This window comes from Dufourea novaeangliae, unplaced genomic scaffold, assembly GCF_001272555.1.
Source record: "Dufourea novaeangliae isolate 0120121106 unplaced genomic scaffold, ASM127255v1 scaffold199, whole genome shotgun sequence".
In the NCBI taxonomy this organism is placed as follows: Eukaryota; Metazoa; Arthropoda; class Insecta; order Hymenoptera; family Halictidae; genus Dufourea; species Dufourea novaeangliae.
Genome location: NW_015374073.1, coordinates 476,260 through 489,595, shown reverse-complemented (window position 1 = coordinate 489,595; position 13,336 = coordinate 476,260). Strand labels below are relative to the sequence as shown.

The 13,336-nt window shown below is 32.4% G+C and overlaps 1 protein-coding gene across 1 annotated transcript; it reads right to left on the bottom strand.

The window, feature by feature from the left end:
• Positions 1-838: 838 nt before the first annotated feature.
• On the bottom strand, positions 839-9,921 carry LOC107190416 (protein yellow-like). The gene is made up of 6 exons (XM_015579214.1): positions 9,660-9,921; positions 5,614-5,743; positions 4,562-4,724; positions 3,105-3,464; positions 1,657-1,845; positions 839-1,021 (listed from the first exon to the last, which is right to left on the bottom strand). The coding sequence occupies exons 1-6, from the start codon at positions 9,919-9,921 to the stop codon at positions 839-841; spliced, it is 1,287 nt and encodes a 428-aa protein (XP_015434700.1).
• Positions 9,922-13,336: the final 3,415 nt, after the last annotated feature.

Genomic DNA, 13,336 nt, shown 5'->3' with positions numbered 1-13,336 from the left:
ATTTTCGTGACACTTATTCTGAAAGTATTAGGTACTGAAATAAGTTGTATGGTTTTCTTCTTGTATCATCTAATAAACTGTATCGATAACCATGAAAAGTTTACTATATCTACTTAGTCTTGGTTTACTATAGCCTTTCTATGTTTCATTTGTTTCAATAGTTAGTACGTAAGTAAATATGGCTAATCATCATTTCCGAATTTACAATTCTTTGCCTTACAAATTAATCAAATCGGAAGTTTTGTTACATCTTTCTTTTCAATTGAATTTTTTTCCATATAATTATCTTTACTTTCATTTATGTAAAATTCTTAACAAACTATCGTTTTTAATTTTTTTTATATTCGCACTCACTGTTTGTCTAGTGCAGTCCGTTCTTTGGACAGTTAACACTTTGTATTCGGCAAAATGAATTATTTTATAGCCAAAAACGGGATTATTACATAGAATAGAGTTCACTTTGTTATTTCAGTAACCTTGATACATGTTATGAAGGTCATTGTCCTGAGTAATTTTATATAGACGGAGTTAGTAAAAACACTTTCACAGGGTAGATGCTACATGCAAAACTAGGACGAAAATCAAGAATGACGAAATTGCGTTCTAGGCATCGTTTCCGAGATATTAATTGTTGAAAATATGGCGAAATACGCGTACAATGTGTCTAAAACAAAATTTACAGGCTTAGAGAATTTTGAAAAATATTGAAGGTTACATAATGTTACACGGTGAAACGTAATAATATTTTACGTGAGTTATGGTTGCATGAATGTTATCGTATACAACCACACGAACTTTTTCGGGTACGTAACACTTTCAGAGGATTTATTGATAGAATTTACTTTTCCCACCAAACGGAGTTGCTGACGTATCCCCAAGGTGAATTTTCACAGACGGTGCCTGCAATCGCGTCTTTAACAGGTACTGTCAATATTCTGAAGTTTACGTCGGTGTAATTTAAAGTCGATATCAGAAAGACTGGCATTCTGTCTGATATAATCCATAACAGTCCGTTATTTATCTAAAAATAATAACATTGCTTCTTTTCAACGCGTCCGTTAAATATGGGGTGTACTTTTATATCACTATGATTTGTTTTAGAAACTACAAAGACAAATTGAGAAATATGAAGCGTAATCTCAAGTAGACTTTTTTCGTATTATGAATTATTGTGAGCAATAGATGCAATATTTGCAGCAACCTAATGTTATAACTAGACTGCGGAATTTTATGCATTTATACTAAATTTTAACTAGCCAATCTTTAACAATATTTATATGTTATTACTAACGTCATAAGATACATGCACTACAGGAAATAAATTTTGAATTCAAATTTCATTTTGATACATTAATATTTAATATTGTGATTGTATGTATTTATAATACTTTGAAATGTAGTACAAAAGAAAATCTATTTACATTTTAAATGTCTTTTTAATAAAATTAACCTCCTACTTTGAACCTAATCGTGTCCTTACTAGGGAGAATAAATTTTTGAGTTTACTACGACTGCATAAATTAGTCACAATAATTGTGTCCTTGCATAAAAATCTGTAGTTTAATTATACTACTACTGTTATAATTCATAAGATCAGAGTATATTAAGTATATTAAGCAAAGTCCATTGAAAACATAGCGTATAACAGTTTCTTACTTTGACGTCCGCCGGAAATATTAAAGCATCGTCGTGTCTGACAACGACTGCCTGATTTTGAGGTCCGTATGGTAACAAAGAGTTCCAACAGCCGACTGCATTCTGGTCAATTAAATTAAAGAATTGGAGGCCCTTTTCGTCCATAACGGAAGAGGTACAGTGACCGAGTGGTCCTCTCTCCGGAAGAACCTAGCAGTTTAAAAAATAATAATAAAGTATGAAACTGTGGTAATAGATTATAAAGTACAATAAAGTGTAAGAATAATAATAAGGTGTATTAAAATGTTCATACTAATTAGAAAGAAATTTGTACATATTTAAAACCTACAAAAATATATAAAATACAATAAAATAAAAACTTCAACAAAACTGAATGTGACGTTTGCTTCATTCTAAATTAAATTAAATCCACGAACCAGTACAAAATTTTCATTAGTAAAAGTATACACTTTTTTTTTCTATATAGAAACTCATTTCGTTGAATACTGAATATACGCAACACAAGTTTATCAGAATTCAGGGAAACATCATATAAGAAATAAAATTTATCGTAGTATCCAATCACCTGTAAAGCTGGCAACAATAATAAATTATATTGCAGTAAGAAAAAAACATTTGTCTAAGCCAAGAGAAATACCTTTCCACCGCCAAAGTTCAATTGACCCCTTAAGAGATGTTGTGTCTCTTTGGTGGAATTATAAAAAAATACTCTATAGTGAACTTCTACCAATGAAATGTTCTGTTCGCAAATGAATCACTTAAAATCAGCAATAGAATAAAAATCGCCATCACTTGTATCCAAAGAAAGAGTTGTATTTCACCGCGATAACGCACGACCGCAAACATCTTCAATGACACGACATATGATATTGCAATTTGGTTTGGATGTTTTACCCCACATTCACCAAACTTGCTCCGTATGATTTTCATTTATTTCGAACATTGTAAAATTCTCTTCAAGGAAAATCCTTTAGAAACACTGAAGGAGTAAACTCGCGCGTGTCCGAATATTTAAAAAAAAAACAGCAAACATTTTTACCACGAAGGAATATTTCAGCAATGTGGAATAACTTTGAGTCAATTAGGGGTAATTGTGTTCCAAAGTCGGAAAATTATCATTTTCGATTTTGCAGCTCTTTTGCGGGTATATTTACGTGAAATACCTTTTCACGATAAAATTAAGTTATTTTAGAAAACAAACTTAACAATTTACGGACTTGCAAAATCGAAAATAATCATTTTATCATTTAGGACAAAATTATCCTGACTGAATCAAAGTTACCCCAACATATAGTACTTAAAAGATCACGCAAGGTCATAGAATAAAATGGTACTTGCATCACTGATTAGGTAAGTTTTATATAAAATTAGTATTACTTAATATTCTTGTAAAGAAACGCGAAAGAACTTATTCCACAATCTAATAATTTCCTGATTCGAGAAGTTACCTGGAATTCATGGTAGCTGTTCTGGGACAGTTGTTCGTCTCTAAGAATCCTTGTCGAGACCGCAAACTCCCTCCTGCTGCTGAGGGGGTGGAAGAACAACGTCCTAAATCCGTCCCCACTGACCGGAGACAGGCTCATACCGAAAATCCCTTCCTCTCCCCATTGGAAATTCAAACCGCCAATATTGTAATCGCCGGCTAGGGGGTCTGGCATGAAATAGCTGTGCGTAACACGCCAGGATTTGTTCTGTTCCCAGGAATAAACGATCAAGCCGTATCCCAGCTCGTCGGATAGGTACGCATACGCGTCGTTGCAACCGCCTTTTCCCAAATCCACCGCGATATTGGCAATGAATGTGTTCTAAACATTAAAGTCTGTGTTATTGTTGAACTGTAAACTTTGTTTATTTAAAATAAATTTGAATCTACAATAATGATCATGTAATACATAGGGAACGGTTGCCGAATTTAGATCATCGCCAGGTTGGACCATTACGTTAATTTATTATTTGTAAGCAATTTGCGTTGTATGATAACCAATATGTGTTGCTTATTATGTATACTTAGTTAGTCAATCGAATTACAATAATGTCTATAAATTTGTTTTTTACACGAAGCCGAGCCTTTGCTTAGTTTCTGTTTACCCTGTTTTGTTTGGTTTCAGAAGAGGAGGCCCCTAATGGTGGGAATAACGCAGTTGTTCATGTCGCATTCATCGAGGGATCACTGTACCACTGTCATATTGTCTATCAGACGGTGCAAATTGCTTACACATGACAAGTTAGAGTAGTGGTAGAACCTAGGCGATGATCCAAGTTGGATAACCTTCCCCTATTTGGTTACACCGTATAAAATTGCCGATATTCGAATAGTTAAAAATCAACTGCGATTAGTAATATTAAATACGATCTCTATTGTTTGTTGTGCTAGTCAGAAGATATACCATTACTGTGCAACTCTATCGCTTTTAATTATTGAACCTTTATTATGATTGTTCTACGATTCTAGGCATGTAAACAATATGATGGCAAAGGAGTAATTTCGAATGATTTTCTAATATGAATTTAAAATAGATCACAATGAAGTTAGCTGATTTAAATTTTCAAGTCCTTCGTTAGTTCGCAACTGTCACCAGACTTCCCCAACAAAAGATAACTTTTTGGGTTACCGGTAGCTCCTTCTAAGAAACAAAACACTCCCTAATCGAGAGTCGATAGTTGCAGGGTTTGAAGAATTCATACTATCTGAAAATGCCAATTTTTATAAAACTGAAATGTATCAGATACTATCTTGTTTAGAGAAAAGTATTATTAATCGTCATGATGCATATTTCAATTGAATAAAAATTATTTTTTTGAAATAAGTATTTTTGTTTCAATCTATAAGAATGGCAATTTCATATGGTACAGCCTAATGATTTCAACGTGTTCACGTATACATGGTTTAGTGAAGATATACCATATTGATGTCTTCGGGTCTTAGTCTATATTGCCTTAAGATTTTGTCCGTTGTCAAGTCAAAAACATTTAATGTATAAGGACAAGCTTGTACAGTTGTGTTCCCAATGCCTATAGTACCAGTATCCAACACCCAAAGCCTGTCGCAAGCGTCCGCGTGTATTCTGGAACAATGGAATTTACATCAAGTTTCGTATTGACGAGGAAAAGAATTGCTACTCAACGTTCCATCTGGAATCGAATGTTAACCCTTGTGCACCGTCCGATAAATTGTTGTACTACTAATCCTTAAATTGCACTTGGTCTAAGCTAAAATCGAAGTAAGGAAATATACCTACATGTCCATGGATCGTTATTATGCAAATTACTGGTAATAAATTAATTTAAAATTGTTTTTGATAAATAATTTTATTATAAGTTAAATTATGGGTTCAGGTCAAAATAACGCGAACACTTGACGTGGATTGAAGAAGATTTATTTAAAAGGGTAGTTATCGTTTATACACTGATTGCGAAGGTATAACTTTCCAAAGAATAGTATAATAATTTTTATGTATTTACAGTATATTTGGATCTGGAAAACTCACGGAAAGTTTAATGAAGTATTTAGTCTTCATGATTGAAAAATATTATTTAAACGATTGAAAATAGTTTCTTCGAAAATATGTAGTTATTTTCTCAGTTCTTTTAAACATTTTAAACGTTTTTAAACTTTTATGTTTACAATTATTTATGAATATTTTGTAGATTAAAAAGTTTATTAATACAAAATTGAATAATTGCGTTTAAATTGTAGTAAACGATAAATTCTTACTCTACGTTCTTCCTTTTTTGTAATTCCAATGTAATAATCAGAATCCAGATGTTTATCTGATTGCAGATTTCAATATGTTAATTTACAAAAACTGAAATTAAATGGAAACTTGTGTTCCTCTTACACGTTCTATTTAATTAATGGTAACGTAATATATTTATTACACAGTTAATCGATGCTTTCATTTGTTTAGGTTCGAATATTCACATATGTCATAAAAGTACATAAAATTCAAATACCTATAAGCAGTAGTCATGGCGCTACCGCAAGCTCCAGCTTTGTTCTGCGCCCAGTTCGGATAAGGTGTAAGCTTCGGTGAGCCTCCCCGATTTGTATCGAGCGATAAATAATTCAAAGTGGCCGGAATTCCTAAAATTTCCAATACCTAAATGTACTAACTATTTTCATTAGCAGACTTTTCGATTCATGAACGAACATTTTGCACGCTGCTCGGTCCTAAGGTGACGGAGCTGAACATTATCGTGTCGCTGACACGCGCTATTCGTTTTTATCTTAAACCAATCTGTCCAACAGTTGCACAAAAGTATTGCAAGGCACATATCCCGACAGACTAGAGAAAGGTTAATAGAAAGGTTACAAGATCGAAAATGTTAAGACAGTGATACAAAAATTTAATGACACGTTAGCCTTGCGTGTCTAAATTGTCATGCGATCGAATGGAAAATGTCACGGTAGAGTCTTTAAAAACTCATCGAATTTTTGATATTTAAATCGATGGACCTACATAACTCGACGCGTTTGAAGCAGAACAAAATGGATTTCGGACGCCGCTTGGATAATGGTATTCAGAGGTCGCGGGATCTCGAGTTCAACTTTTTCTTCACTTTGACTACGCGCCGAATTCTAAAACAATTCGTTTTCACAGGCTCAGGAAGGAAGTCATTGAGCGTTCCGAATTCATTCTGTCAGAAGAGTGTGACAGGAACCTCTTTCTTCTTTCCTCTCTTAATATTTCATATCCTCTGCCCGAAGAGAAGCTGACGTCGGAAGAAAGACTGGGCCAAACAAAGCTACGGACGAATAAAAGCTTCCTGTAAAAACAATGCCGACTTCGGTGGGCTTCGACGCGTCTGGAGAACTTCCAGGAGACTGGTGAGAAGATCAGAACCGGAACAAGGGGAAAATGTAAAAAAGAAATAGAGGAAGCGAGATGTTGATGGTTTGAGAAGGATGAGAGTATGTAGAATAATAGAAATGATAAGTTTTTGCCAAAGTTTTGTTTTAATTTTATTTCTTTATGTCTTGGAAACTTATTTTATTTAAAAGAATTTTTACTCAAAAATATACTATTTAATTATAGTAACAATACTAATTATAATAACATATTATTTTGCACAAGAATTAATATATACATGGTGGTCTCTATAGAATATTAGATGTTACTGGTTGGCGAACTAATACAGATATACACAAATTTTTTTGACATTTTAAGTCTCAATGGGGTTTTCTGTATGGTACAACGTACCTATATCTTTGCCTTTTGTCCAGGGGAATAATGAAGGCATACTTCATATTTTTTTATGGAATGGAATCTGCAGATTCAAATACCTCTCGTGACAAAAATTGATGTCTATTTGAAACTTAATTGCTTTCTGTAAATTGTACATTCCGTGATTGTATAGTCGGTACACTATTTTCAATGCAAGATAATGTTGAATAAATGTACATTGTTCAAAAGACAGCGTTAGAACAGGAATACCAGTGAAGTGTATGTATTACAATACGAATATTGTTTTACATTATGAAAACCGTTTTAGTGACTTTAATGCATGGTACTAGTTTGATCTCCGATCCCAATGTGTGCATTACATACCTATAATGACAAGCTTGTTAACATTTCCGTACAGAATGCCTTAATCACTTTGTAATTCAACACAGTTTAACGAGAAAGCTTGATAGAAATTTAAAATTTTAATAAAATGATGGTTATTTCATACATGTAGAAAGGTTCGGGGCAGAAGAAGTTTATAATAACAACACCATGATAATCAAAAGTTACTATAAAGATAATACGAATGTTTAAAATATAAAGTAATATTTTGTGAATGAAATAATTTTTTCTGCTCCTAAATTAAATGAAAAGAACTTATGTCACTGACAAATATTTGACTACATTGTACTTCATGCTATTACTTATACAATGTCTGCTGTTAATACAATATTCATGGTGTTTTCACTGAAATATATATGTATGAAAATCAGTAACAAAAAAGTGAATGTTTTCACGTAACTATAGAATAAAAGAATCCATTACATTGACAAGAGTTCATCCATTGCATCAAAATAATACAGTAATTACCAGCTGAATAATTTTTATAAATATTATTCAACTGTATGTCAAAATATGGAAAAAATTCAAGTTTGCAGTCTAAAATTAATGGAAATTAGAAAAGATAAGGCAATGTCGATCGAGAGGGAAAAGCAAAATCGAAAATGAAAAAGGTTACGGTTCTTAATACGAAAAATCACTGTGCATTGTCGGTTTGCGTTTCTTGCGCACAATGGCTTGGCGCGCGCCATCGTGTATAATAAACATAAAGTACCGAGAAAAAAAAATAGGAAATAAGAGAATGTACGAGTGAATAAGCCTATTCACCCCAGAGTTCCCTTCTAGATTTTAGTTATAGCGAAGGCGGAGGGAGACAGCGACAACAATCCAGCATTGAAATTCCTCATGCGGTTTTCGGCACTTTGTGTCGCGAACCGGAAGTCGGCCAGACGAGATTCGAGGCCTGCACCGGCAGCGGTGATCTTCTGTACACTACATTCGCGTCAGTTTCCGGTTCCCTACCAGAGATTTTGTACATTTTTTTATCTGATTTTACCTTTTTTTGACTCTCTACTAAGTGACTTCGTTGGTAGCTTAATATTTGGTCAATCCGTAAATTTGTGCGTACTTTTTGGACATTTTGAAACGGGACGAATAAAACGGAATTTATTTTTACTAACATAATACATACACTTAAACTTTTGCATTTTGTAGTACAACAAAATCGACATTTTGTTCCAATGACTCGGTAATGAAATAAGAAATATTTTCGATTTGTAAAGCTAACGAAAACAGATTTACCTAATGATATTTCGAGTTTTGTATCTTATAAAATAAATATATACGTGAATTTTGGATCAGTTTTTAGTTTATAGTAATATAGCGATGTATACGCTATGAGAAAGTTACCGAATGCGTATCATTTACCCAAATCGTACTTTATCAATTTTCTTTTGTGTCTGTATATCTTAACTATTTACCAATTTATGCAACTGATGATACCTAATTTTATGTAAAAAAACACTATCACCAAGATTATTTCGTTCGGCTGACAGTAAAATTTAAACTAAATCTACTACTTGATAACTTTCCAATACAAGCCCAAATTTTTTAGAATCTGTGTAATACATTACTAAATATTATTGAAAACGGTGAAATTAAACAGGAGACGTGTGTACTTAACTTGTATGTAATAAGAATAAACACAAAATATTAATTGTTTAAAACTGGGTTTTGTTGTCAAATCATTTAGTTACCATTATTTGCCAATATGTACAACCTACAGGTTTAGATATATTATGTACACATATCGTAATGGTAATTTGAATTTGCTTATTACTTAGCAAAGCTATTACTACAAATGAATTAAATGTTGCCTTTATTGAGTACAGACTTCGGATTGCAGACCTACTTAATGAAAAGTATTATTGAATATAAATGTCTGCCTTATATTAACAGTTTTATGCAATGAAAAATAACAGACATCTAATTAGATATGACGTTCCTTTTTTCATATTTTATTATGTTTTAGCCTATGTAAATTTAAATGTCGAAGAACGTAATACGGCCACGAATGATAAGTCTGCTAACAATAATATTAATAATCTAAGATAATCTAATTAAAACATTAATCTTAAACAGTTTTCGAACTACCTCTTTATCTAAGCAAAAGAGTTGGATAGCAAGGTCCCCATAAAATTTTCATCCCCACACTGGGGGGGGGGGGCATGGAACCTGCCAAGCACATAATTTATTGCCCCCCCTCCACCCCGCTTTTGTTGCCAAGGATCGGACTTTGGGCAAAAAATAGATTTGAGAGGTGTTCAAACGAAACTGTGAACTGTGAAAGTTTTAAAGCGGTCCCGAGTTTCAAACTCTCATGGAATCTTTACTGTATCTACAATTTATTTCTGTCTTTTAATAATACGAAAATGCATTCATTTATTATTAATTTGGAAAGATTTTGACATAAGAAAGTACTGAATTTTTACTTACCGTTCCGCCATCTTGGTATTGTGACAAACAGCTTGTTCCGCCATATTTCGATACCAACAGGCAGTGCATTTTCTGGAATAAATTCTCCCTTTAGCATTGCAAGCTGTCTGCTTGCTGCATCTGGATAGGCGAAGTCCAATGTTTTCCAGAAGAATCTTTCCAGAAGAGGGGCCTGCCCAAATTGAGTACCCCATCTCTGCAGGCCAGCCACCCATCCGACTCCCAAATACAAGAAACTCACGAAAATCAATCCCCGGAACATTTTGATTGTAATTTGATACCTTCGAAAAGACGAAATTTTTCACTAACTCCGATATTTTTAAAACGATTCCACGATTTTCAATCGTTCGAATGTAACAATTTATCAATTATCTGGACAGCAGTTTTTAGTTGTTGCATTACTCTTACTGCAAGTTCTTATTGTTTCACGGATTCTATGAATGTTACGGAATTTGGCGTTATTATGAAGGAAACTGTAGCGACGGATACATGTGTGTGATCCAAAAAGGAATCGACGTAGAAATTAAAGTAGGACAATTAGAAACAAGCAACTACAAGAAAGTATAGTAATGGTGTTACATAAAGGTCTATACAAAAAAATGAAACTCTCTTCGTAAAATAAATGAATTTTATATTCAAAATGCATGGGGCAATTCAGATAGAGATGGACCATTGGGAGAGACGAATCTGTTAGGTAGTTCTCAAACCATACGTCAAATGCGCAATGTGATAGTGCTATTTTGTTATAGTTATAGTGATCGAGTTTCGTAGGGTTTTCGTAAGGTTTTGACGAAATTTTTTACGTGATCATTACTGTATTGTCTGAGGAGATGTTTACACAGTTTACAAGTGTTCCGTAATTTATCTTTTTTTATCTAATAAAACAGTTTTTTCGATAAAAATAATTGCTACAAGTCAATTTAATGAAAGGTTTATCGAATTTTACGACTTTTATCGAAGTAGTCCATTTTATTTCTTATAATGAGGGAGAGATGGTCAACAACCTAAAATTTTATTTATTTATTCCTGTAGATATTTATAAAGGTATTTCATTAATATACTTTCATGTTCTAGAAAAGATAGCTCACTACACAAAGTGGCATAGAGTATTTTTAAAATATTTAAGTTTATAACGGTTTTAAAAACGTGGTCTATCTCTACCAGAATTACCCCAAAATCATGCAACCGTAAACTGGATACTTTTGTAAAGTTTTGAAGATACTTTTAAAGACAGTATGTTTAATAAAGTTTATACTGTTTTCAGAAATATCTTATAGAAAATCTAGTACGATAAAGTGTGAATGAACTGGAAGTATCGCTATCTTTATTATGTAAATTTTCCGGAACTACTTCGCGTAGAACGGTCTGTACATAAAATAAATGACTCGAGAACCAATAAAAACTGATAAAATTTCAGAAGCTAGATGGATCTAAATGATATTGCAGAAACCGTAATTACGTACGGAGGAAATGGAGCTTCGTTGATCCTGTTGTTTTTGTTACTTGCAATTTTCCCGGGGAAAGGTACTGAATGTACTTTCCTTACTTTCAATTACAGTACACTTTGATACAAAGAGATAATACAAAATGAGTTCGATGTAAATTTCTCCAAGAGTTCGCTTGAGCTTAGTTAAAACTTGTAACTAAAAATAAAAGATTTTGTATTATACATTTTCTAGGTAATAAATAATTTAAGATCCCTGATGTATTCAGTTGGCAAGTAAAAGATGTTTCTAAAATTTGAATCTTGAATTTTGTAAATGGAAGTAATAATTGCCTGCACATACACTGTTATATTAACCATGTAAGAGAACGGAATTTTTAATTTTGTATTAACAGATATATAGACATCACATTTATTTATTATATTGCAAAATATTTAAATAATTGATTGCTAATAGAACTGATGCAATATATTATGTATCAATAAGAAAACTAATAATAATGTTGTATTTAAATAGATTGTACATGTATATAATTCTATTTGCTTTCTATCAACCCATAGTTATTCTTTAATGATTTGTTTCGTTTCTAAAATAAAGGATTTCAAAGTAGAGCAGCTACGTTACTATCTAGGAAGGGATCCTGAATTAAAATTTAAAAATTAATTTTCGTTCGAGTTTAAGTACATATACACGTGAAAGTTGAACACAAAATATAGATTCGAAGTGTAAGCGTGAATCAAATTTTCCCTTTCCATGGCACAGAAAGAGTGCTGAATCCATAACGGGTGTAAATCTGTTCCCGCGACTTACAGTGTCACAACTCATGCATAAACGTCAAAAAATTCAATTTCGAAATTTTTTATTCCGTTTACTTGGAATTGAAAGCAAACTTTCCTCGAATCTAAGAACCTTGTAATCTAAGGATATACACAACGGGTTAAGATTAGTAATTAAATTCAAAGTCAAATAAAAACATTTACTTGGTGGATGTTTGTTGTGTTTGCGAGTGATTTCTTTCATTTTTATTATGAAACTGAACGAAAAGTCTCTTACTTTAACATTAATAATTAAAAATGCTTAAATTTGGTGATGTGAGTAAGTTTTATTGAGAATTTGGAAAAAAATGGAAAATATCTGTTCTTTCATTTTTCGACTAAAACTAGTTATTTTTGTGTCCTACGATTTGATATAAATTTTGTTTGGTCCTGAGTGCTCTATCAGGACATTGCATTTTTGTTTAATCGAACAGGCAATTGGCTGGGGTACTTAGCTTTAAAAGTTGCAGAGCTTGAAGTTGTTTACAATTCAACTGAAACTGATGAAGACAGTAGTGACAATGAATAATTTAAAATACAAATAATTTAAAAACATCTTTCATAGTTTAATAGTTTAACAAATAATTGATTTGTAATATTTGTTATCCATATACTCGTTACACTATGCGACCTGTACAAACCCAAATTCATTCGATTAGATCCCATCTTATGAACTACTGGTTTCTAGTGTTTTATATTCAATATAAAATCATTATTCAGATACGTGGGTAGAGGGTACAAAGCGTGACGGCGTAACAGATCTGTTGCCACGGATCATCGCGCGTTCTAATCTATTATACCTATCAATTGCTCACTTCCTAGTTCATAATTAACTCTAGACACAAGGTTTGTTTTCTAATCGCCTTGTGAACCAGATCACGATTGCGTTGTCCTGATGATACTTTCCAGAATTATAATCACTTTATACAGGCTGTTTCATAATTTTATAACAGATCTTTAACAGAGTAACGTATTTATGTACAGAAAACTACTACATAATTATTTCAGATCATTGCAAAATAATAATATTTATTAGAATCGGATCGTATAGAATGAATAGAATAATAATAATTATTCTATCTAATTTTTTATAGAAAGCTTGAAATTGAACGTTGGAATGTGAATTGTATTCCACCTTCCAAATGTGAATGGGTAATTTCTCTTCTAAAAAAATAATTAAATTTATGAAATAAAATAAAATGATTGTTACAAACTTAAATGTCTTTAAATAACTGTAGTACATTACATTATCGTCGTGATTTTTATCGTACTTTATAAAACACCCGGTAGATTTATTTAAAATTCACCTGCAGCTCCAAGTAGCAAATTAATGTCGAAAATTCCAACTGGATCGTTAGTTGTCTCCTCAGTAACGTTTAATCTCGAATGAAAAATTTACTTCCGCACTAATACTGGT

Bases quoted from the DNA above. Each gene is read 5' to 3' on its own strand.
- LOC107190416 (XM_015579214.1), bottom strand. From the start codon at position 9,921: ATGTTCCGGGGATTGATTTTCGTGAGTTTCTTGTATTTGGGAGTCGGA. The intron at 5,744-9,659 runs GTAAGTAAAAAT...TGGAAATTTTAG, and splicing joins AATACCAAGATGGCGGAACG to GAATTCCGGCCACTTTGAAT. The intron at 1,846-3,104 runs GTAACTTCTCGA...TTAAACTGCTAG, and splicing joins ACAGCTACCATGAATTCCAG to GTTCTTCCGGAGAGAGGACC.